Genomic DNA, 24,716 nt, shown 5'->3' with positions numbered 1-24,716 from the left:
ACAGTGACCCCCCCATCTCCTTGCACCACCACTTAACACAGCGACCCCCCCCCATCTCCATGCACCACCACCTCACACAGCGACCCCCCCATCTCCCTGCACCACCACCTCACACAGTGACCCCCCCATCTCCCTGCACCACCACCTCACACAGCGACCCCCCATCTCCCTGCACCACCACTTCACACAGCGACCCCCCCATCTCCCTGCACCACCACCTCACACAGCGACCCCCCCATCTCCCTGCACCACCACCTCACACAGCGACCCCCCCATCTCCCTGCACCACCACCTCACACAGTGACCCCCAATCTCCTTGCACCTCCACCTCACACAGCGATCCCCCCATCTCCTTGCACCTCCACCTCACACAGCGATCCCCCCATCTCCTTGCACCTCCACCTCACACAGCGATCCCCCCATCTCTCTGCACCACCACCTCACACAGCGATCCCCCCATCTCCCTGCACCACCACCTCACACAGCGATCCCCCCATCTCCCTGCACCACCACCTCACACAGCGACCCCCCATCTCCCTGCACCACCACCTCACACAGCGACCCCCCCATCTCCCTGCACCACCACCTCACACAGCGACCCCCCATGTTTCTGCCCCTCCACCTCACACAGCGATCCCCCCATCTCCCTGCACCACCACCTCACACAGTGATCCCCCCATCTCACTGCACCACCTCACACAGCGACCCCCCCCATCTCCCTGCACCACCACCTCAATCAGCGACCCCCCCATCTCACTACACCACCTCACACAGCGATCCCCCCACCCCATCTCACTGTACCACCAGCTCACACGGTGACCCCCCCCCCATCTCCCACGGCGATCCCCCCAATCTCCCTGCACCTCCACCTCACACAGGGATCCCCCATCTCCCTGCACCTCCACCTCACACAGGGATCCCCCATCTCCCTGCACCACCTCACACAGTGACCCCCCCCCCCCCCATCTCCCTGCACCTCCACCTCACACAGCGACCGCCCCCCATCTCCCTGCACCTCCACCTCACACAGCGACACCCCCCATCTCCCTGCACCTCCACCTCACAGGGATCCCCCCATCTCCCTGCACCACCTCACACAGCGATCCTCCCCCCCCCCATCTCACTGCACCACCTCACACAGCGACCCCTGTGACGATAGTGAGGGTTTGGCCCGGGATTAACGGGGTTACTCCCCAAGGGCCCCCCTCTAACCTCGCCAGGGAGACAAGGGGTTAACTGGGCTGAGGTCCAGAAATGTGATTTAACCCTTGTTATAACATGAAAATGCTTATTCCCCTGTGTAAAATGTATTGTTGCTGGGTCAGTGTCTGCATAACCCACCCACTGGGACTTAAGGGGTTAATCTTATATGCAGTGCTGAATAAACAGTTACCTGAAAACTGGTAATTTGGTAACTGAGTAAGCCAGGACCCTGAGCCTTGGGGGTACAGCCTCCGGGTCACCCCCCCAAGTACACACATATTAAAAATATAACTTTGTCATAAAGAGGGACATATATTTTTGATAAAGTGACTTTCTGCAGTTTTTAAAATGTACAGGCCAACTGCTGTGACTCATGAGTCTATTCATGTTTGATATGCAAGCTTCCTCTCTGGAAATGCATATCAAAAGAGAGGTCTGGGCTAGGTGTGATACCTAGTAATCAAGAGAGTGATTACCTAATTGCTATGCAAGACCCAGGAAGCAATGAAGAGGATGTTTTTGTAAACGTGGTAACTCACACTTACACACCAAGGTTTCCTGCAGGAGGGAACATGACAAATGTCCTCCCTGCTTCAAAATGTTTTATTGATGGGGCCAGGGTGGAGCTACCCCAAGCAGGATATCTGAATGGGTGTCCTTATTAAATATAAGAATATTATGAGATGTCCTTGGCTGAAAAGGCTAAGAATTACATATGTGTATCCGTGGGAGTTAGCCGATCTTTTGAGTCTAAACATTGTATATTTAACCGCTAGTAAATGCCAGATATTAATATCTCTATTAATTTTCATATTACACTGTAATGTTGGGTCTCTCTGCGAGCGTCAGGTGGGACGGGATGTATTAATAGGTCTCCTCTGCTTGTAGGTATTACGGAACGGGAGTTAGGCAATGATTTGCAGTAAATATGAAATTTTGGTTGAGTTCTGAGGAACCCCTGTTGTGATGAGCAGGAAAGGCTAGAATTTACAAGCCTGGTCATCAAAGACCAAATTGCTAATTGTTTATGCTTGGCCTAGGGACCAAGGGAAGTGGATGTTTTTGTAAATGTGGTAATTCACACTTCAATGGAAGCCAAAAGAGCTTCAAAGACTTTTTGCTAGCCGTCGCGGCACCTAGGGTTAAAGAGATGAGTTTGACATAGTATATAAGTCAAAGCCACCCTTTGCCCAGGTTGTTCATGTTTTGCAAGTTCTTCATGTTGTTCATGCAAAGTTCTTCATGTTGTTCATGTTCTTCATTGTCTTGATGCAAATGATCTTCATGCATGCATGTATCCTGCCTGTTTTGCTGTGATGTCAACTGAAATCTGGGAGAAGTGGCCAAGTCTGTGTCCTGATGGCCTTCTGTCCTAATCTTTAAGTAAGTGTCTATATTTTGTTGTTATTTGTATAATCTGCTGTGTTCACCTTTATCAAGGAATAAAATTATATTTATCATATCTAAGTCTCGTCCCAGTTCAAACCCAGGTATATATATATTTATATATAGTTTTGGTGTAAATTACAACCTGTCACAAGCTACCGTGACAAGCTTGTAATTAACTGGTGGCAGCTGGCGGGACTGAACTGGACCTGGATTACAGTATTCTGCGGGGTACTGTGATCCAGTGGGAACTTGATGGTAATTGCAAGTTCCTGGGACTAAAGATATTGAACACACAGTGTACAACATATAACACAAGATATGGCACCTCCTCACTGTTCCCCTACTTGTGAGAAGCATTTCCTCCAGAACCAAAGTGCCGGCCATCCGTCTGACTGGAGCCGGGCACTGAGACCAGAGGAGTGCATCAAGTCGGCGCGGGGACCAGCAGCCAGCAAGGCTGAGAGAGACAGCAATCGGTGAGCATGAAACCCGGCAGGCTGAGCAAAGATCCACAGCTGCAGCTGCTGTAACCATCACACCGCCCGGAGAGCAGGGAAGGGACCCAGCTCCGGGACGGCAGAGACTTGTGGAGGGAGCGGGTGGTCTCGGAGACCATGGAAGTCTTGCACCAGGAGAGGTATTGGCCGTTGCGGCGGCCAGTCCATTTTACCCAGAATTGCTGGCCCTGATGTTTGCGCAGGGAGAGATGTCCCCAGCAGAGCGGCTCGAGCAGCTGAAGCTGGCAATGATCCGACCCGCTTATCCCCTCCCAGAGCCCGGCGCTCAGGCAACTCCGCTCTGGACTCCGTTGCCCCTTGCTGGGGTTAGTTCACCGGTGGCGGAGAAGCACCAGCAGTTGCTGCGGCACTGCCAACAAATGGGCCACAATAATGCCCAGTGCCCTGACCGTGCGCGGTCAGGCGAAGAAGCCCCTCAGGGCCAATGCTCACGAGCTGCGGAACAGATGACCCAGTTAGCGGCATCCTCTGATGGCTCCCGCCCAGCCGGGGCGACAACCCTCCTCGGGACGTCTCCTGGAGAACCTGGACGGGCTGCATCAGCAACAGCGGCGGAGAGCAGCGGCCATCCACCTGATCCCGGCGGAGAACCAGCGGCGGCGGCAGAGAAGACGCCGCCGCGCCGTCATCCTGCCGGCGGCAGTTTTATTTGGGGGGAGGGACAGGGTTTGCGGGAGGGGGTTATTTTACCAAGTTTGCATGGAGCTGTGTTCCTCCACAAAGACCTGGGACCCTTGTCCTGCACCGTTTTACCTGTACCCAACCCGGGCGCTGTTACGGCAGCGGCCCGGTGCTGCCCAGCCCAGATGGGGCCGGCGGCGGCCGCTCCAGTCCCCCTGCAATTGGGACCAACGAAGGCGGCGGTCTCTGCGGGGACCAGCAAGGTAAGCCAGGCCAAGTCGCAGACTGACTCTGACTTATGTTTCCCTATGACTGTACCCTGTTGTTTCACTATAGGGGTGACCGGGAGGTGGCAGGAGATAGGGGTACCAGGGGAGGGGAAGGACGAGCAGCTTGTAGGGCAGCTAGACGTCCCCATTACCCTGGTGGAGCAGCAAGGGGACTCTCAGTTAAGAGCCGCACTGTTGCAGCCTTGCTATGGGCTGGAGGTGTCCGGGGTTGTGGCAAAGTTAGACCACCCCCGGATTACCTGCCAGCCAAGAGCTAAGGTGGGTGCATCTGCACCAGCAACCCTGAGCTCATCCCTGGTAAGGGGGACACGGTGTCAGGGAGATGGCCTCACTCAGGTGTCCCTAAGACCCAGGTTAGGGTTAGCTAGGGAGAAGCGGAGTGAGGGGAGGCTGCAGGTAGGTAGCCAGCAGCAGATCTCAGTGAGAGAAGGAGGGCTAGTGGTAGCCAGCAGCAGGTATTGCAGCTAGAGTTTCCCGTTACCCTGGCAGAGCTCCAGGGGGTTTCTCAGATCAGCAACCCCCTGTTGCAGCCTAGCTATGGGCTGGGGGTATCATGGGCAGTGGCCAGTTTTTGCCACCCCAGGGATACCTGCCAGCCAAGCGCTAAGGCGGTTGCATCTGGAGAGGTGCCCCTGAGCTCATCCCTGGTAAGGGGGAGACAAGGTCAGGGAGGTAGGTGCACTCAGGTAGTTCCAGGGTCTGGATTGCCCAGGGAGGAGAGGAGTGCAGGTGGGCTGCAGGGAGGTAAGCAGCAGGAGTCATCAGCAGGGGCTGAGGTGCTGGGCCTAGGGGAGACTAGGCAGGGAGGCCCTGGGAAGCAGGGGAAGATAGGAAGTCAGTGGGGAGTCAGGCAGCTGGCAGAAGCGAAAGATGGGCTAGGTATGCAGAAAGTCCCTTGCTCTGACGGGCCAGGAGTGACCCCCTGACAGAGTCCCCAGGGTTCCCAAAGGAGGGGCTGTGGGTAGATAGGCAGCCAGGGAGGAGAGTCAGGAGTATAGCGGAGCAGCTACAGGTTGGCACTGAGCCAGGGCAGGTAGGGTCCCTACAGAATAGTGACATAACCCTTTCCCAGACTTGGTTGACAGGAAAGCGACGGTCTGTGCTTGATAGCTGGTCTCCTGTTGGTGCAGAGATATGCCAGTCTCTGGGCAATGTGCAGCATAGGCTGCACAGGAGCCCCTTTCACCATGGACTTGGTTCCCAAGGCACTGGGTGGGGGGCAGAGGGAGGCAAAGGAGAATGCCCGGCTTTGCAGGATCTGGACTTTACAATCCACTGTGTACTGGTCATTGCCGGAGGACAATTTTGCCAGGCCAATCCCTCAGGACGTATTGAGGGCGTCAAGGGCGCCAGTGGTACCCCAGTGCCTGGGGGAGGCAACTGGGGCACCAGGGCCCCAATGAGCCGGGGAGGTGTGACGATAGTGAGGGTTTGGCCCGGGATTAACGGGGTTACTCTCCAAGGGCCCCCCTCTAACCTCGCCAGGGAGACAAGGGATTAACTGGGCTGAGGTCCAGAAATGTGATTTAACCCTTGTTATAACATGAAAATGCTTATTCCCCTGTGTAAAATGTATTGTTGCTGGGTCAGTGTCTGCATAACCCACCCACTGGGACTTAAGGGGTTAATCTTATATGCAGTGCTGAATAAACAGTTACCTGAAAACTGGTAATTTGGTAACAGAGTAAGCCAGGACCCTGAGCCTTGGGGGTACAGCCTCCAGGTCACCCCCCAAGTACACACATATTAAAAATATAACTTTGTCATAAAGAGGGACATATATTTTTGATAAAGTGACTTTCTGCAGTTTTTAAAATGTACAGGCCAACTGCTGTGACTCATGAGTCTATTCACGTTTGATATGCAAGCTTCCTCTCTGGAAATGCATATCAAAAGAGAGGTCTGGGCTAGGTGTGATACCTAGTAATCAAGAGAGTGATTACCTAATTGCTATGCAAGACCCAGGAAGCAATGAAGAGGATGTTTTTGTAAACGTGGTAACTCACACTTACACACCAAGGTTTCCTGCAGGAGGGAACATGACAAATGTCCTCCCTGCTTCAAAATGTTTTATTGATGGGGCCAGGGTGGAGCTACCCCAAGCAGGATATCTGAATGGGTGTCCTTATTAAATATAAGAATATTATGAGATGTCCTTGGCTGAAAAGGCTAAGAATTACATATGTGTATCCGTGGGAGTTAGCCGATCTTTTGAGTCTAAACATTGTATATTTAACCGCTAGTAAATGCCAGATATTAATATCTCTATTAATTTTCATATTACACTGTAATGTTGGGTCTCTCTGCGAGCGTCAGGTGGGACGGGATGTATTAATAGGTCTCCTCTGCTTGTAGGTATTACGGAACGGGAGTTAGGCAATGATTTGCAGTAAATATGAAATTTTGGTTGAGTTCTGAGGAACCCCTGTTGTGATGAGCAGGAAAGGCTAGAATTTACAAGCCTGGTCATCAAAGACCAAATTGCTAATTGTTTATGCTTGGCCTAGGGACCAAGGGAAGTGGATGTTTTTGTAAATGTGGTAATTCACACTTCAATGGAAGCCAAAAGAGCTTCAAAGACTTTTTGCTAGCCGTCGCGGCACCTAGGGTTAAAGAGATGAGTTTGACATAGTATATAAGTCAAAGCCACCCTTTGCCCAGGTTGTTCATGTTTTGCAAGTTCTTCATGTTGTTCATGCAAAGTTCTTCATGTTGTTCATGTTCTTCATTGTCTTGATGCAAATGATCTTCATGCATGCATGTATCCTGCCTGTTTTGCTGTGATGTCAACTGAAATCTGGGAGAAGTGGCCAAGTCTGTGTCCTGATGGCCTTCTGTCCTAATCTTTAAGTAAGTGTCTATATTTTGTTGTTATTTGTATAATCTGCTGTGTTCACCTTTATCAAGGAATAAAATTATATTTATCATATCTAAGTCTCGTCCCAGTTCAAACCCAGGTATATATATATTTATATATAGTTTTGGTGTAAATTACAACCTGTCACAAGCTACCGTGACAATCCACCCCCCATCTCCCTGCACCACCAGCTCACACGGTGACCCCCCCATCTCCCACGGCGATCCCCCCAATCTCCCTGCACCTCCACCTCACAGCGACCCACCCCCATCTCCCTGCACCTCCACCTCACAGCGACCCCCCTTCTCCCTGCACCTCCACAGCACACAGCGACCCCCCCATCTCCCTACACCTCCACCTCACACAGCGACCCCCCCATCTCCCTGCACCACCTCACACAGCGACCCCCCCCATCTCCCTGCACCTCCACAAACAGCGATTTCCCCCCCCCCCATCTCCCTGCACCACCACCTCACACAGTGACCCCCCCATCTCCCTGCACCCCATCTCCCACGGCGATCCCCCCAATATCCCTGCACCACCACCTCACACAGCGACCCCCCCAATCTCCCTACACCACCACCTCACACGGCGATCCCCCCCCCCCCCGCCCCATCTCCCTGCACCACCACCTCACACGGTGACCCATCTCCCACGGCGATCCCCCCAATCTCCCTGCACCCCCACCTCACACGGTGACCCCCCCCAATCTCCCTGCACCCCCACCTCACACGGTGACCCCCATCTCCCTGCACCACCTCACACAGCGACCCCCCCATCTCCCTGCACCACCACCTCACACAGCGATTCCCCCCCCATCACCCTGCACCACTACCTCACACAGCGACCCCCCCCATCTCCCTGCACCACCACCTCACACAGCGACCCCCCCATCTCCCTGCACCACCACCTCACACAGCGACCCCCCCTTCTCCCTGCACCACCACCTCACACAGCGATCCCCCCCCATCTCCCTGCACCCCCACGGCGATCCCCTCCATCTCCCTGCACCACCTCAGATGGTAACCCCCCCCCCATCTCCCTGCACCCTCATCTCCCACGGCGATCCCCCCCATCTCCCTGCACCACCACCTCACACAGCGACCCCCCCATCTCCCTGCACCACCACCTCACACAGCGACCCCCCCATCTCCCTGCACCACCACCTCACACAGCGACCCCCCCATCTCCCTGCACCACCACTTCACACAGGGATCCCCCCCCCCCATCTCCCTGCACCACCACTTCACACAGCGATCCCCCCATCTCCCTGCACCTCCACCTCACACAGCAATCCCCCCCATCTCCCTGCACCTCCACCTCACACAGCGACCCCCCCCACCTCCCTGCACCTCCACCTCACACAGCGACCATATCTCCCTGCACCTCCTCACACGGCGATGGTGTATATCGAGGGATGTCTGTGAGATATAGATATATCTGTTACTATTAATGTGGGAGTGAGAAGTCTGTGATTAACAGAGCCAAATAGTTGCATTAGGGAAATCATTGAGGAACAATTTCGCAACTCCAGCATTTCCTCCGAGCATAACCGATACACAATCAGATGCAAAACAAATGGCATTTTCCTTCAGATATTGCATCAAAAATCCTGAATTATTTAGACAGTCTAAAAGTGCTTCATAAATGTTTTTCGATTTTGCACCACATTGTAAATATCGTCAGATTCAGCAACAGGGGTCCCTAAGCAAATGACAAGAACAGTTTTGCCATTGATTATAGTTGATTCAACCACCATAACATGTAGATTTTTTTTTATTCAGAATACAGTATTTTGCGCCTTACGCATTTCCTGTGGGATGTGACTTGCAATATCTGCGCAAGATTTTTCAGGAATGTAAAACTTGACCCAAATCAATTCCGTTGATTTCGTGCACTACAATGCCATGTTCCATATCTGTAAAAGGTCTACCTTTTTGGACAATATTATAAATGGTTCTAAAAATTGTGCATGTTTTTTCTTCCTGTATCTTCCATGATTTATAGATTGTTTGTTCTATTGTTTGTTTATTTGCTGTATTTAAAAATTTTTGACATGCAATCTGCGTTTGACCACTTTTTGTGTTTGAATGTTCCCTTTAATTCTTTCAATTGGTTGCTATTAGTACCACTTAATTGGATTTCAAAATTACTCCATTCTTGAGATAGATGTATTCCACGGATTTGTTCGGCCCCCAAATGAGACGTTGCAACACACTTCATCCTATTGTTTTATTTTGTCATAATTCATGGATATTCTTTGTTAAAAAAAACATTTCACGGGTCCAACAATCTGCAATATCACTCATGGAATTTTGACTCTCTCGAAGTTCTGTAGATTTAGAAGTCGATGCCTTGGGACTGGGAGGCTCGGGGATGAGGACGTCCCCGTCAGTGTCATCTTTCTCAGACTATTTAAGTTTTTTTTATTGTCCAGCTTTCACCAACACCAATCGGGCTCAGTGCAGTTTCTCTTAAAATGAACATGAACGTAAAGTTTGAATTAACCAAAAGTCAAGGGTCGCTGACCTTTTTGCATGGGTTCCTGGGAGTTCAACACTAGCAGGGGTATTTCCCTGCTAGAAACGACAACTCCCATGAACCCTTGCAGCAGGTCAGTGATGTCAGAGTGCCCTTATTTGGCTAGATGTGTCATATAATGGCACTAGCATCACTGCGAAGACTACAAATCCCAGAAGACCTTGCTGGTTGCACTTTCAGACCAGGCTGGGACAATGCTGATGCAAGGAGCTGAGGAAAGCTTGGCTAGTGATCACCTCAGCAGGGGTTTCCCATTCAAAGCAGGGACCCTTGCTGTGATAATCTTAGATGTAGCCAACTTTACTGCTGCTTGCGGTTAGGGTACGGTTACCTCACAACAAGCAGTTGCAGAGCTGGAGACAGTAAAGCTGGCTACATCTGTATGAAAAATAGTTAATTACAGTACTTGGTCGATAGGTGGTGTTAGCAGGACTATATTAATTAAAATAAATCTTTAAAAAAAAATAGTTACATATATAAATTGAATTTGCCAATTTCTTATTTCATCTACATTCCCCCCTCCCCCGATCTCTGGAACGAAGGTGCCATCTCTTCTGCACCCCCCCCTCCCCCTCCAGCCCTGCCAAACATCCATTTGTACTTTCTTACTCTCATAATAAGGCCATGTTCAATATACAGTGAAGCTGGGGAACATTTTAGTGACAATCGTGCAAATTGTGCTTTTCCAGTTCTGGGAAATGGTTTTACTCTTTAATGCAGGGGTGCGCGCGGCACTTGGAGGCCCCGCGCTCTTCCCCGAGGCATTTCAATTAAATACCGGGGGGGAAATCGCATGAGGCCTCTGTAACTTCCCTTACCTTGTCTCCGGTGATACGTCGCGATGGCCACAGGGTCCGGCGTTACTTGACGCCGGAGACAAGGAGGGGAAAAATATTTGTGCACCCCTGCTATAATGTATAGGGCGCCTAAACTGATTATACTAAAAAGGGAAAGCGTCATCTCATATAAAATCCTTATTACATTTCCGTTACTTTATTGCCATCTTTGGCAATAAGTTAGCAAGAAGGAAACGCAAACCTGAGCTCCCGTAGTCCCAGGACATTGTTTACTGGCTTACTGCGGTGGCCATCTTGTGAATGGCATGCCCTTCAAGACTGGATACATGCTGTGTGACACAGGAAGGAGTCAGTGCTGAGGAGACCGGGAGATCAAAAGGAAGTTTGTCCCAGGAGCCATATTAGGTCTCCCAGGCGTAGACAGTTTTCCCCTGAGGTCCCAGATAGGCCCTGAGTCATCTACAGTTTGTGGGTTGTAGGGTGCTAGGGCAACTCACTTAGAGATCCGGTTGTGACCCAAGAAGCAGGGGATTGGATCAATGGAGATAGACTTCACTCTTCCAAGACCACGCGTGCTGCGGCCTGGTGTGAGGCGAGTGTGGTCGGAGGCCCTGCACCGCGGCACAAAGTCTGTCTCGGAAGGAGTCAGACCACCTTTGCCCCAGCTACATAAAAAGGTACCCAACAGTATCACAGTACTACAGGGGTAGCGCTACCTCCAACATTCTCCGGAGTATTACGGGTACCAAATTGTGGGCTGCACATGCATGGCATCCTTCAGGGAGGGGATAAGAGTTAGCACGGACATCTCCAGGGCTGGAGACAGTGGGACGCAGTACTATGTGCCACAATAATGTTTCTCTTGTTATTGTTGTTATGGTGTGTGCGTTATACCCACGGTTGTGTTTCTGTTGGTAAAGTATAAGCATGTTTACGCTGTTGCTTACGCGTGCTTATTCAGTAACTGAAGTTCCTGTGAGGGATTATCCCTGGCTCTGGCCAGACTCCTTCAGGTGGAGGCGCTGCCAAATCATACCCCAAGCTCGCACTCAGTGAGGGCTCAGAATCCAAATAGTACCAACAGGTGAGCACCAAGGACATCTCCTACTGTTGATATCACGATCAGCGGGATAGGGGTGTTACATAGGCATTAAACTTATATAGGCTTCTGGGGAAAAATTGTTATTTTAAAGTAACGGTTTGCATCCAGCAGCAGGGCATTCTGGGGTGTTACGGCAGGGGAATCAGGGAGTGCAGTGAACCGTTAAAACAAAGGAAGCCCCATGCAGGGGCATTGTACGATAGTCCTGGAGAAGTGCCTAGTGCTGGAGTGTGGTAGTCCAATAGACAGTCAGCTGCTGCAGAGCGGACGGTGCGCTGGCGGCTTCTCCGCGGTGACAGGCTGTGACTCTCACTTCTGGGCTCTCCTGCTCCTATGATCGGCGGTCCCACGTAATGGCGCCGATCCTCAGGCACTTCAGATCCAGGGCATACAGGGGGTCAGGACTCAACGCGTTCGTGTTTCGCTTGGCTGCTTCGTCAGGGGTCCGTGATACCCTGTCAGTAACTAGTTTCCTTATTTAAACGCAGACTAACCAATCAGAGAGCTGGAAAATCGTGAGGTACATTGTGGGGTGTGACTTTGGAAGTTCCCACAGTAATTGACCGCTATACCACCCATCCTTTCTGCACACACCGAGGTGCAGTTAGGGGCCCAAGTATGCGTGTTCCCCCCACAAGCTCAGGACACTATACTGGCTGGGATCGGTAAAACTGTTTTGTTATCAATAGTCTGATGAGTAGGTAATAAGATTGATTAATTAGGGGTTATCCGAACAAATATTTTCTAGCTGGGGCACAATGTAAAAAAGATTGGGAACCACCAATATACCTTAACCATGCCCACAAATGCATGCACTTCACTGCAAGCCTTGTGGTCTTTACATTGCAACTGCAAACAGTTATAACATATAAAGTGGTATTAATCTCTCTTAATGACTAGCATGTTTGTACCTAGGGATACTGCCTAAATTAACCCAGCATACCTCTGATTTTGTTTGTTTTCTGAGACCCTTTCTTAGTTTGTGGGAACGTTTTTTTGCTACTGACCCAATGAATGGGCGTCATGTTTTTCCCCATCCTAGTGCATTTGTAGTTTGCAAACGTTTAACTTACATTTCATGCAAAGGAGGGGAGGCTTTCCTGATGTACGATCAATCCAATACTGTAAAAATAACTGCGTGTGCGTAGAGAGGGAGAGAGTGCAGAGTGCTGCCGTAAGTTTATTTTGAGAATGTACTGCATTTATGAATGACATTCACTTGCCTTTTGCTCTGCATTAATGATACAAGCAGGGTCATTTATCAAAGTCTCCTGCCAACCTGGGTCGATGATGTTGCAAAAACAGCTGCCGATAAGTCATTGCAAAAAAATTTCATTACTTTCAATGTGACTTTTTTTTCAAGAAGTGTGGTATTATTTTATGCACCACTATTGCACCAGTTCTGCAGCCTTGGGTTTTTAATAACCAGACCCAAGAAAGGTAAAAGTAGCATACAGGGTACGGTAATACTATGCCAGTCCCCAAAAAGAGAACCCTAAAATATAACCACAACTAAAAGAACAATAATTTTCCCACAGATAAAAACAATCATCTGGAGCCCTCACTAACCACTTTAAAAAGAGTAATCGGTATTATATTGGAGGACAATTCTATCACTTATTACTATGGACACGCCAGGACTCTTCAACACGTTCTACTAAGGGGCCAGATCAGAACCCAAATTAGAGTTGAAGAACCACAGCCGTATGTAATTTTAAATGCGTTGAAGACTCACAAATGATAATATTTAAACATTTTGCAAGATCTATAACAACGGTACCAAATACATTTACATTGCTTTAACAAGTGAGTATCAGAGTGAAAAAAAAAAAATGCATGTAGCTGCTTATATTATACAGCCTGTGCGCCCGCGCGAATAGCCTCCCGCACCCCCAGCGATCTGTGACTATGGCTGCAGGAGATTGGGTAGGCAATCTGGAGGCGTGGCGTCACAAAACTGGTTCGCCCTTATTGGCTGAACCAGCTCACATGACGCTGACGTCACGCGGCGGTGCTTGAAAAGACAACATTTTTCTGTCTCTTCAAATCGCGGTCGTGCGTGTGCACATGGAGCGGCCTTTTAGGCTGCATCCCTGCTAGCGCTGAGGTTACTTACATATATAGATACAAGTCCCCGCTCACGCGCGGGCACACGCTCACCGGCGCTCGGCCCTTATGTAAACAAAAAAAATCTAACTTTACAGCGCGCTCAATGCCCCCCCACCCTCCCGCGCGCGTAAAATGACAGGACACCCGGCGCTCATGCTTGGAGCGCTCTACAAGCGCGCTCAGCACCAGCGGGGACTCAGCCTTATAGGCATAGTCAATTTGAGGTTGGCACGTGAGGGCAAGCTGTATAATCTCAGCCGTCACTGGTAAGAAATTAGCAGGAGAAGAAGTCTAAGGGTCACTTCAAGGCCACCAGTTGAGAAGCCCCATCATATAGAATCAATACAGCAAAACAAGCACGAGTGTGGGATGCAGAGCAATGTGTCACCGGCAACGATAGGGTTAAAAGCAGCAAGTCACATCTTGGTCTCTTTTCCCCCTCATCCCCTGGACAATGAACATGCTGACGTATGTACAATGTACTATACATAATACACACTGTATACTGTACTGCGTGGCTGCACAATTTCAACCATCCTACTTTGTTTTAATATAGAAAATGTGATCACAAAAAGCCTGGTGATAATACAAAAAGCCTTTGACCTCCCCCCCCCTCAAATCATTACTGGGGGTACGGACTGACTTGGCCTCTACCCTGAAATTCATTGCAAGACCCAGTGGCAGGGAAATAAATGGTTTATTGTTCACCAGTGTTTGGGATAGACAGAAGGCTATCCAAAGTATAAAAGCAAGTCAAGGATCAACTAGGCTAGTCTGAGGTTTTATATAGGGCAATGGGCAAACTACAGTAGGTGGGCAAGTGGTTCTAATCTGCTGTCATTTTCTATGTTTGGTTACCAGATGGTCACTGGGACAGTTTAATGGGTTATTCCATTATCACAAAAAAAAAAGCCCTACAAACCTGGGGGGTTTATAAGTAAGGAGCAGATCTATTTACATTTTGCTAAACATTGTGGCTGCTATACATTCTCATGGTATCAATGAAACAAACAAACAAAAAAAATCTTCATGGCAGCATCTGCTCCCAGCTAAACATAAATGATAGCTTATGTATTACAAATGACTAAATACAATAATGTCTCTGACCGTAATCCTTATTCTCATTACATTCACATCCTCCTTTCCCTGTCTATTTATTCACATATTAGCCTTCTAAATTACATCAGCTGAACCCACTGACTGCAACGTGATCACCCTTTTACAAGTCAAGTTAATTCACTGCCATTAACCCTTTGTTAGTGCTAGAAGGGGCAGACATACATTGCTCATACTTACAAAGATGTAGATGCAGTGAGGGGTCTTTCTATTTCTCTTATGTTGGATATAATTAGGTAACAGTTTGACATTTGACAAAAAATGTTAAGACAAATAGAAAGTATAGCAACATTAACCCCTCGATGGCTTGCTAGTTTGTCTAATGATTCATAAACAGAGCCCCTCCCAGATCCCAATGCACTAAACCCGAGTTGCAGGTAAACACAAAACACCCAAAGTGTCATCACCTGTCACCTGAAAGCACCCAGCCCTGCTCCATATCAATAACTGTCAGCTCTGAGTCACCCTGTGCAAAGCCCCTTCGTGTTAATGGGCTGCAATGCAACATGCTCATGCGGTACTTACCCCCAACCGGGTGGGCGCAGCACGTGTCTCTCCCCCTGTCACTGCTGCCCCTTTTGCCTGTATTCTGCTCAGGACACACAGACCCCCAATCCCTGCATTCCCCTCCTGTGCTTTATCGTTCCTTCCTGACAGAATGAACAGCTCAGCCCTGGGCTCGCGGTGGGGTGCTGGGAGTTGTAGTTCGCGGCCTCTTTGAAGCACGAGACCGGAGCTGTCAGAAAGACTACAATATCCAGCTCCAGTGGGTGGGGGCAGCAAGCTGAAGAGAGCGGAGCCGCGTCGTTTGGACGGGGCTCCCCTAGTGCTCTCTGCAGTGATGTGACATGCTTTGTGTAAGCAGGGAAATGCAATAATGCAACAGGGGAATACAATGCTCACTGTCCAATGGCTATTAGAAATAGTATGCAGTATATAAGACCGCCCAATCATTTCTCTAATTAACAATACAAAGTTCTCACTCAACTGTTTAACATATATTATGTTATTAACGCACTCTATTAATAATAATAATATTAGCATGTTCTTGTATTTACATAGTGCTTTACAGAGACATTTTTGCAGACAGTCCCTGCCCCATAGAGCTTACAATCTATGTTTTTGGTGCCTGAGGCACAGGGAGATAAAGTGACTTGCTCAAGGTCACAAGGAGCCAGCATCAGGGAATTGAACAAGGCTCCCCTGCTTCAAACTCAGTGTCAGTCAGTGTCTTTACTCACTGAGACGCTCCTTCTCCCATTGTGTCATACGCCGAGTCTACTGGGACGGTTTCAGAGTTTGCCTCCCAGTGGGCGTTAGGCGGGGTGCTTTGCTCGGTATCCACCAATCAGGGTTCTTCAGATTTAACCCTTCTGTTTTAAGTGCACTTCATCAGTGCACTTGTTGGGTTCATTTAATTTTTGTTTGACTGGTTTATCTTTGTTCTACTTGGTAACAAGTAGAATTGCTGTTCAACTGAATTGGCCGGCTTCGCCGGCCAATCAGTTTCAAACCAGATCAAAAAAGACCCATTGTGTCATATGATTGTCACATGTATTACGACTCTGAAGCACGATATAAATACAGACATCCATACATACTTCAAGTTATTTTACATTTCTTGTATCCAAGTGATTGTGTTTGTTCTTTTTTATTTAGTGTGATACATTGTTTATGGCATTTCTAAATATTTTTGCATAGTATTTTTTCTTTAAAATAGCTGTTTCTTTGTAATTTTTCTGTTTTCAATGTATTTTTATTGGCATGTACATTTTCTATTCATATGCTGTATGATGCTTTCTTTTTGTATGCAGGCATTGTCTAGACCAGCGGTGCGCAAACTGGGGGGCGCGAGACTGCCGGCGGGGTGGGGCGCAGTGTTTACAGAGGCCCCGCGCGCTTCCCGAAGGCACTTAAATTAAGTGCCGGGGGAGCTGAAGGGCCTCTGTAAACCTTTACTTACCTAGGCTCCGGCGGCTTCCTTCCTGCGTCGCCATGGCAACGCGGCGTCAAAACGACGCCGTGAGGTAATGTGACGTCATGACGCCGGAGCGCAGGTAAGTGGGGGTTAGGGGGGGCGCGGGAGTGAGGGGACCGCCGGCAGGGGGGCACAGGGAAAAAAGTTTGCGCCCCCCTGGTCTAGACTATTATGGGCCTCTACCCAAAGAGCTTACAATTTAGTTTGAATTTGTATATTACAATGAAGCCTCAAGAGACATACAAGCAATGGGGGAGCGTGGGATTAGAAAAACATTTGACAATAAAAAACAATAAAATACAATAAAATTAATGTGGTTACAACAATATTGCTGGGGGTTGGTGAAAATATTAAATACACTTACACGGCCATGTGCAAGCGGACACGGTAATGTGGTTTCTTTAAGCAATTCCAGTCACTCCCAACAACAGGTAATGGTGGTTTAGAGGGTTTTGAAATAAATATATAAATATATCTGTACTCACACGGCCATGTGTGAGTCCTTGCAGGAAATTGGTAACTTTGGGGTTAAATTAACCCATCTGCATCTCCCCCCAGTGTAGACTCTTCTTTGTTTGCAACCAACGTGGGATTCTAACTCCAGTCTTGGGCATCAGATGGGGACTCTCTCCAGTGGTGGTAGTAGGGGGGGGGAGTAGGTAGAGAAAGTGAGGCACGTTGTCAGTGGGGTTTAAAACACATTTATTAGTTTTAAAAGCAATTGGTACAACAAGACTCACATACATACATAGTGGTTGGACCCCTGGCCTCCTCGTGCAGTCCAGGATACAGTTTAAGCAGCCGTTATTGCCAATCACGCGTCCGTGATGCAGGAGGAAAAAAAAAAAAAAACTTTTTCTCCTTATCTGCAATGGCTGCCTGGTTGATCCGGCTACGGGAGCCACGTTGGGCCAAATTCAGCAGGAACTTTAGAGCTACGCGTTTCGTCGAATCATCGACTTCCTCAGGCTCATATTCTGACGTGGAGGGGGTCTCTGAGTTTTATAAACCCCCTCTATAAACAGGGGGTTTATAAAACTCAGAGACCCCCTCCACGTCAGAATATGAGCCTGAGGAAGTCGATGATTCGACGAAACGCGTAGCTCTAAAGTTCCTGCTGAATTTGGCCCAACGTGGCTCCCGTAGCCGGATCAACCAGGCAGCCATTGCAGATAAGGAGAAAAAGTTTTTTGTTTTTTTTCCTCCTGCATCACGGACGCGTGATTGGCAATAACGGCTGCTTAAACTGTATCCTGGACTGCACGAGGAGGCCAGGGGTCCAACCACTATGTATGTATGTGAGTCTTGTTGTACCAATTGCTTTTAAAACTAATAAATGTGTTTTAAACCCCACTGACAACGTGCCTCACTTTCTCTACCTACTCCCCCCCCCTACTACCACCACTGGAGAGAGTCCCCATCTGATGCCCAAGACTGGAGTTAGAATCCCACGTTGGTTGCAAACAAAGAAGAGTCTACACTGGGGGGAGATGCAGATGGGTTAATTTAACCCCAAAGTTACCAATTTCCTGCAAGGACTCACACATGGCCGTGTGAGTACAGATATATTTATATATTTATTTCAAAACCCTCTAAACCACCATTACCTGTTGTTGGGAGTGACTGGAATTGCTTAAAGAAACCACATTACCGTGTCCGCTTGCACATGGCCGTGTAAGTGTATTTAATATTTTCACCAACCCCCAGCAATATTGTTGTAACCACATTAATTTTATTGTATTTTATTGTTTTTTATTGTCAAATGTTTTTCTAATCCCACGCTCCCCCATTGCTTGTATGTCTCTATATCTTTAAAAGGGTTCCGGATTAACCCTTCCCTGGGGTTGCAGCAGAGGGGAACTCCATGCTGGCTCAAAGCATCTGTCATAGAGCCGTGGTCTAACTTACTGCCACATTGTAAGCACACCTCATATATTAAGCTTAAGGTAAGCGCCAGGTTTTTTCCTATTGTCTCAATGAAGCCTCAAGGTCAGCAGAGACTTAGGCGGCGGACATAGTGACGCAGCACATGCGGAGACGCGCTGAGGCTGAGGGAACGCGGGTGTTTTCCCTGGCCATAGTACTCGGGCCATGGGGGCGTTCCTGGGGGCGCTCCCAGTGATGTCACGGAGCTGGTTCGCCCTCATTGGGCGAACCGCTCACGTGACTGCCCTGTCGCGCGAGACAACAGTTTTAACTGATTTCTCGTGCATCACGTGCCCCCACCTGCCTCCGCGCGCACGCACCAGCACGCCGCATGTACGCGAACACTGCCTTAAGGCAGTCTGTTTGCTCAGTGTGCGGACGCGTATGCGCGGTCTGAGGTATCATGGACGCAGCCTTATATAGTCATTCAAATTAAATTCTTCACTCCAAGGCTGTTGCAAACCTGTTTATCCACTCCTTTTAATTATTTTGATTTAAATATACCATTTTTTATTATTGTTTACAGTATATTTTTTTCAATCATTTATATTATTGTACTTTATTCATGTATGTTGTTTCTTTGCATTTGTTTGATTATCTAATTTTCATTTGTTTCATTTTAATCTAATGTTTTTACTTGAATGTAAATATTTATTTACTTTACTTGTATGTAATTTGATTTGTTTCATGTATATAAAATTGTCATATACTTTCAACTTAATAATTGTGTTTTCCCTACCTAACTCCACCACGAGGGGGCAGTAGAAGTTTTCATTTCCTCTCCAGCACTTTCCACCCAATGTAGGGTGACCAGATTTTCAAAATGAAAAACCGGGACACAATAAAAAATTATTTATAAAACAAATTACATCATGTGATGCACCCCGTTGCCATGACAACGAGACACTGCCGTCAGGCGGTGACATGTTGCCATGACAATGTGGCATCACGTGATGCCTCGGCACCATAATGCGTCCGTTGGTGGGGGCTGCAGTGTGTCTGTGTGTATAGGAGGTGGGCCCTGCAGTGTGTGTTTGTGTGTATTTAAATAATGAAGACATTAATTAAAATTATTAACAAATTAAAATTAAATAAAAAAATGTAGGCATTAATTAAAATTAAGACTTTTAAAAATGTGACATTCCTGACCTTGTGTGTATATTACACTTTGCAAAATAGGGTCTCTTGCTCTCCTCGTGGCAGTCAGTGACATCACTGCCATGCAGGGCCGCAGACAGCTTTCCCGGGGCCCAGGAAGAATGTTTTTACCGGGGCCCCCTACCCACGTTTTGGTGGCCTTGTGAGTACCCCCCTTTCTCAAACACCTCCTCACTTTCACCCCACCTCACACTCCCCAGTCACCCATTCCTTCCCCCTCTCTCTCTTACACCCCCACCCCCATGTATTTTTCTCCCCTCCCCACACTCAACCTCCCTCCCCAATATACGTGCACACACAGTGACACACACACACACACTGACAAACACACACAGCCCCTCCCCTCCTCATACTTCCCCCTCCTCTCCTCATACCTGCCCCCTCATACTTCCCCCTATCCTTATACCTCCCCCTCTTCTCCTCCCCTCATACCTCCCCAACTCTCCATATACCTCCCCTCCTTTCCTCATACCTACCCTTTCCCCCCTCATATCTCCCCCCCTCCTTATATCTCCCCTCCTCATACCTTCCCCTCCCCTCCTCATACCTTCCCCTCCCCTCATCATACCTTCCCTATCCCTCCTCATACCTTCCCCATCTCTCCTCATACCTTCCCCATCCCTCCTCATACCTTCCCCTCAGCTCCTCATACCTTCCCCTCAGCTCCTCATACCTCCCCCTCCTCTCCTCATACCTCTCCCTCCTCTCCTCATACCTCTCCCTCCCCTCCTCATACCTTCCCCATCCCTCCTCATACCTTCCCCATCCCTCATCATACCTTCTCCATCCCTCCTCATACCTTCCCCATCCCACCTCATACCTTCCCCATCCCTCCTCATACCTTCCCCATCCCTCCGCATACCTTCCCCTCAGCTCCTCATATCTCCCCCTCCTCATACCTTCCCCTCCCCTTCTCATATCTCCCCCTCCTCATACCTCTCCCTCAGCTCCTCATACCTTCCCCTCAGCTCCTCATACCTCCCCCTCCTCTCCTCCTATGACACACACACACACACACACACACACACACACACACACACACACACACACACACAGACAGGACGCGCACACACAGACAGACAGACAGGACACACACACAGAGAAGCAGCTCTCCATCCGGCCCCGGTACTAAGCCCCGCCCCCAAGATCCTCTGACCTCCAACCAATCCCCTGCTTTTACTCTTTAAAGCCCAGTCCCCCCGGCATTCTAACATGGAAAAAATACTACCCGGCTGCCGCATCCTCCTCGGCGGCGGCGCTGCTCGCTCCCCCGCGCATTGCCGCGCGCGCATCGTCGCCGACTCCCCCGTGCACCAGGGAGAAAAACCGGGACAGGCCAGTAGAAACCCCTCATACCTCCCCAACTCTCCATATGCCACCCTCCTTTCCTCATAACTACCCTTTACCCCCTCATATCTCCCCCCCTCCTTATATCTCCCCTCATCATACCTTCCCCTCCCCTCCTCATACCTTCCCCATCCCTCATACCTTCCCCATCCCTCCTCATACCTTCCCCATCCCTCCCCATACCTTCCCCTCAGCTCCTCATATCTCCCCCTCCCCATATCTCCCCCTCATACCTTCCCCTCAGCTCCTCATACCTTCACCTCAGCTCCTCATACCTTCCCCTCAGCTCCTCATACCTTCCCCTCAGCTCCTCATACCTTCCCCTCAGCTCTGCATATCTCCCCCTCAGCTCCTCATACCTTCCCCATCCCTCATCATACGTTCCCCATCCCTCCTTATACCTTCCCCATCCCTCCTCATACCTTCCCCATCCCTCCTCATACCTTCCCCATCCCTCCCCATACCTTCCCCTCAGCTCCTCATATCTCCCCCTCCTCATACCTTCCTCTCAGCTCCTCATATCTCCCCCTCCTCATACCTTCCCCTCCCCTCCTCATATCTCCCCCTCCTCATACCTCTCCCTCAGCTCCTCATACCTTCCCCTCAGCTCCTCATACCTCCCCCTCATCTCCTCCTATGACACACACACAGACAGGACACACACAGAGACAGGACACACACAGAGACAGGACACACACAGAGACAGCACACACACAGAGACAGGACACACACAGAGACAGCACACACACACACAGACAGGACACACACACACACAGACAGGACGCGCGCACACACACACAGACAGACAGACAGGACACACACACAGAGAAGCAGCTCTCCATCCGGCCCCGGTGCTAAGCCCCGCCTCCGAGATCCTCTGACCTCCAACCAATCCCCTGCTTTTACTCTTTAAAGCCCAGTCCCCCCGGCATTCTAACATGGAAAAAATACTACCCGGCTGCCGCATCCTCCTCGGCGGCGGCGCTGCTCGCTCCCCTGCGCATCGCCGCGCGCGCATCTTTGCCGACTCCCCCGCGCACCAGGGAGAAAAACCGGGACATTCCTGGGACAGCCCAGCAAAAACCGGGACTGTCCCGGCAAAACCGGGACGAATGGTCACCCTAACCCAATGTCAACTCCAAGCTACTGTATATTCATTATACAGCATAGGTGTATGTGTGTGTGGGGGGGGGGAGGGGAAAGTGTGGGGGGGGGGGAAAGGGAAAGGTATGGGGGGGGAAGGGAGAGGTATGGGGGGGAAAGGGAGAGGTATGGGGGGAAGGTGTGGGAGGGGAAAGGGAGAGGTGTGGGGGGCAGAGGTGGGGGGAGGTGTGTGCGGGGGAAGGGGAAGGTGTGGGGATGAGATGGGGGGATATGTGGTGGAGAGGGGGGAGGTGTGAGGGGAAACGGGGTGGTGTGAGGGGAAAGGGGGAGATGTAGGAGGGAGGGGTGAGTTGTGGAGAGGAGAGGGGAAGGTGTGGGGTGGGAGAGAGGGGAAGAGAGGGGGAGGGGAAGAGAGGGGGAGGAAGAGAGGGGGAGGTGTGGGGGGGAAAAGGGGGGTGGGGGGGGAAAGGGGGGTGGGGGAGGGGAAAGAGGGGTTGGGGGAGGGGAAAGAGGGGTTGGGGGAGCGGAAAGGGGGTGGGGTGGGGGTGAAGGGGGGGGTGTGGCACGAGACCATGCAACAACACACACTGCAAACTTTGTAAACATATATGCCAAAATCCCACAGCTAGTTACAAACATAAAACATTCAATGTTAAAGGATCATAATACTGCACATCCAGGAATGTGATATATTTGATTAAATGCAGCAAATGAGACCAAAACTTCAAACCAGAATGAACCTACACAGACACAATAACAGACTATTAAGAAGGAAGATACTGCACTCCAGTGGCACACACTTCTCACCACCAGATTATCCCATCAATTATTTAAAAATCTAAATCCTCAAAGGAATGTTTTAAAGCACTCAAGAACGGAAAACATTGGTACTCAAAATGACAGTGCTCTTTGACACTAAAACAAGAGGACTTAATGCTGATATGAGGTTTCTTACACACTATCAGACATTTTTGTAATGTTTCCCTCTACCTCTTTGTTAATTTTATTTTTAACCACTTCTCCCCTGCTGCACCCCCTCCCCCCTCACATTGCTGATGGATATATGGTCCTACATGCCCCCACATTTACCACTATCCCTTTCTTCCATTTATTGCCCTGTCTGTTCATTTGTAGAACAAAATGTTACCAAAAGGCGCCAGCAAAACTTGAATAACAAATATATATTAAAAAAAAGTGTATATGCGACCAAACGGTGGCAGTGTTCAATACTACAAGTAAGTCCTTGGTAGAATACAAAATCAGGTGAGTCCAACAAACGATGACTCCAAATGGTGATCAATCCAGGGGGTACCGCATATGTGAAGAGAAAAAATAGAACAAATATAGTGCAACACTGTGTAAATAACGGACAGGTAATCCAAGAAGAAGGGTTTGTCTGGAAAGAGTGGCACACACCTGGGAGTAGGGCAAACTCCAACCTACGCGTTTCACGGATCCTTCCGCTTCGTCAGGGTTATAGCAAAACATGTGCCAAACAGTGCAGCATCAACGTGCACTCTTTCCAGACAAACCTGGGACCTACCGTGACGTGACGTCATACCCGGATACAAGCCGCAGATACCATTGCCTCTCGCGAGAGAGGCTCGCGGACATCCGGGAGATAGGGAGTTGTACACCAAGTAGAGGGAAGCCAGCCGGAACGACCATCAGCGAGTCGGAGGTTTCTTACGCCCCAGTGGGTCTGGGGGGCGCAACGCTAGGACTCAGAGTAGCTGGTGGCAGCGGAAGGCGATTTTCTTGTTTACATGAGTTATTCTATGCGCATATCCTGCTTGGGTCCAGTAAGTAGGATTCTAATTGCCGTTTGCCATTGTGAGGAGAGGAGCTGTTTTCAAAGTGTTATATTGTTTATTAAATGTACCTTTTATTTTACTCACTATCTTGCACAAATTTTTTCTTCTGGGGTTTGATTATGAGCTTGTCTTATAATATCAATTGTTAGTCCAAATAAAAAAGGTATCACCTAATACTGAAGTACTCATTTATTTTTCCATTAAAACACATTTTTTACACCTCTCCAGATATAGTTTGCATCGGCTGCATCTACAACTCAGTTGAGAAAAAATGGGACCCCTTTTATTTATCATGATGTGAAGGGAAAACTCCTATTTTTCGTTTAATGAACATGAACCTACTGCAGTGTATCTGGTACTTGTTGACATAATACAGTGATATTAATTCAGTTAACATCAGTTGAATGTCTAAATTGTGCTTCTTACATGGTGTTAACCTACATAACAGACCTACAATTGTGCAACTTTGCATGGGGATTGAACGACAAATATATATGTAGCCAGGTCCCCCTCTTACCTCCAAGCTGCGTGAGGGGGGCGGCTGTGGGGTTGCTGCAGGGAGATTGTGAGCCAGCTGCGGCCATTAAACCCATAGATCCGCTGGGAACTACAAGTCCCAGCAGCCTCAGGGGCAGCAGCCCACATGTTGGCAGGCAGCCAATAGGGCTGCTGCATTTATAACAGTGATAACAGTTAGGGAGTTGTGAGCAGGGTACAGAAGAGGGAGGTAGGGTCCCAGGTGCCAGTAGCCCTGGACTAGGCCAACGTTCCCCTGCAGGTCCCAGTTAGTCCCGACTCACAGTAGGCCCCTGCAGCTGTATAGGGAAGCCCATAGTTAGGGACCCT

At 49.3% G+C, this 24,716-nt stretch overlaps 1 protein-coding gene across 5 annotated transcripts in view; it reads right to left on the bottom strand.

Annotated features, from left to right (window-relative positions):
• Positions 1-15,226, bottom strand: part of MIB2 (MIB E3 ubiquitin protein ligase 2) — a 98,752-nt gene extending 83,526 nt beyond the window's left edge. For 2 of the 5 annotated variants that reach the window (XM_075604810.1, XM_075604813.1), the window contains exon 1: positions 14,724-14,744. Coding sequence is in view for 1 of the 5 variants with exons in the window: in XM_075604814.1 (XP_075460929.1) it covers positions 12,392-12,393 (2 nt within the window). In the remaining 4 variants the exon portion in view is untranslated. Of the gene's footprint in view, positions 1-12,391; positions 12,412-14,723; positions 14,745-15,068 lie in introns of those variants that run through there. The other 3 variants (XM_075604815.1, XM_075604812.1, XM_075604814.1) reach the window with 3 other exon arrangements.
• Between the last annotated feature and the right edge of the window lie 9,490 nt (positions 15,227-24,716).

This window comes from Ascaphus truei, chromosome 6 (assembly GCF_040206685.1).
Source record: "Ascaphus truei isolate aAscTru1 chromosome 6, aAscTru1.hap1, whole genome shotgun sequence".
Taxonomy (NCBI): Eukaryota; Metazoa; Chordata; class Amphibia; order Anura; family Ascaphidae; genus Ascaphus; species Ascaphus truei.
This window is presented reverse-complemented; position numbering and strand designations above follow the sequence as displayed.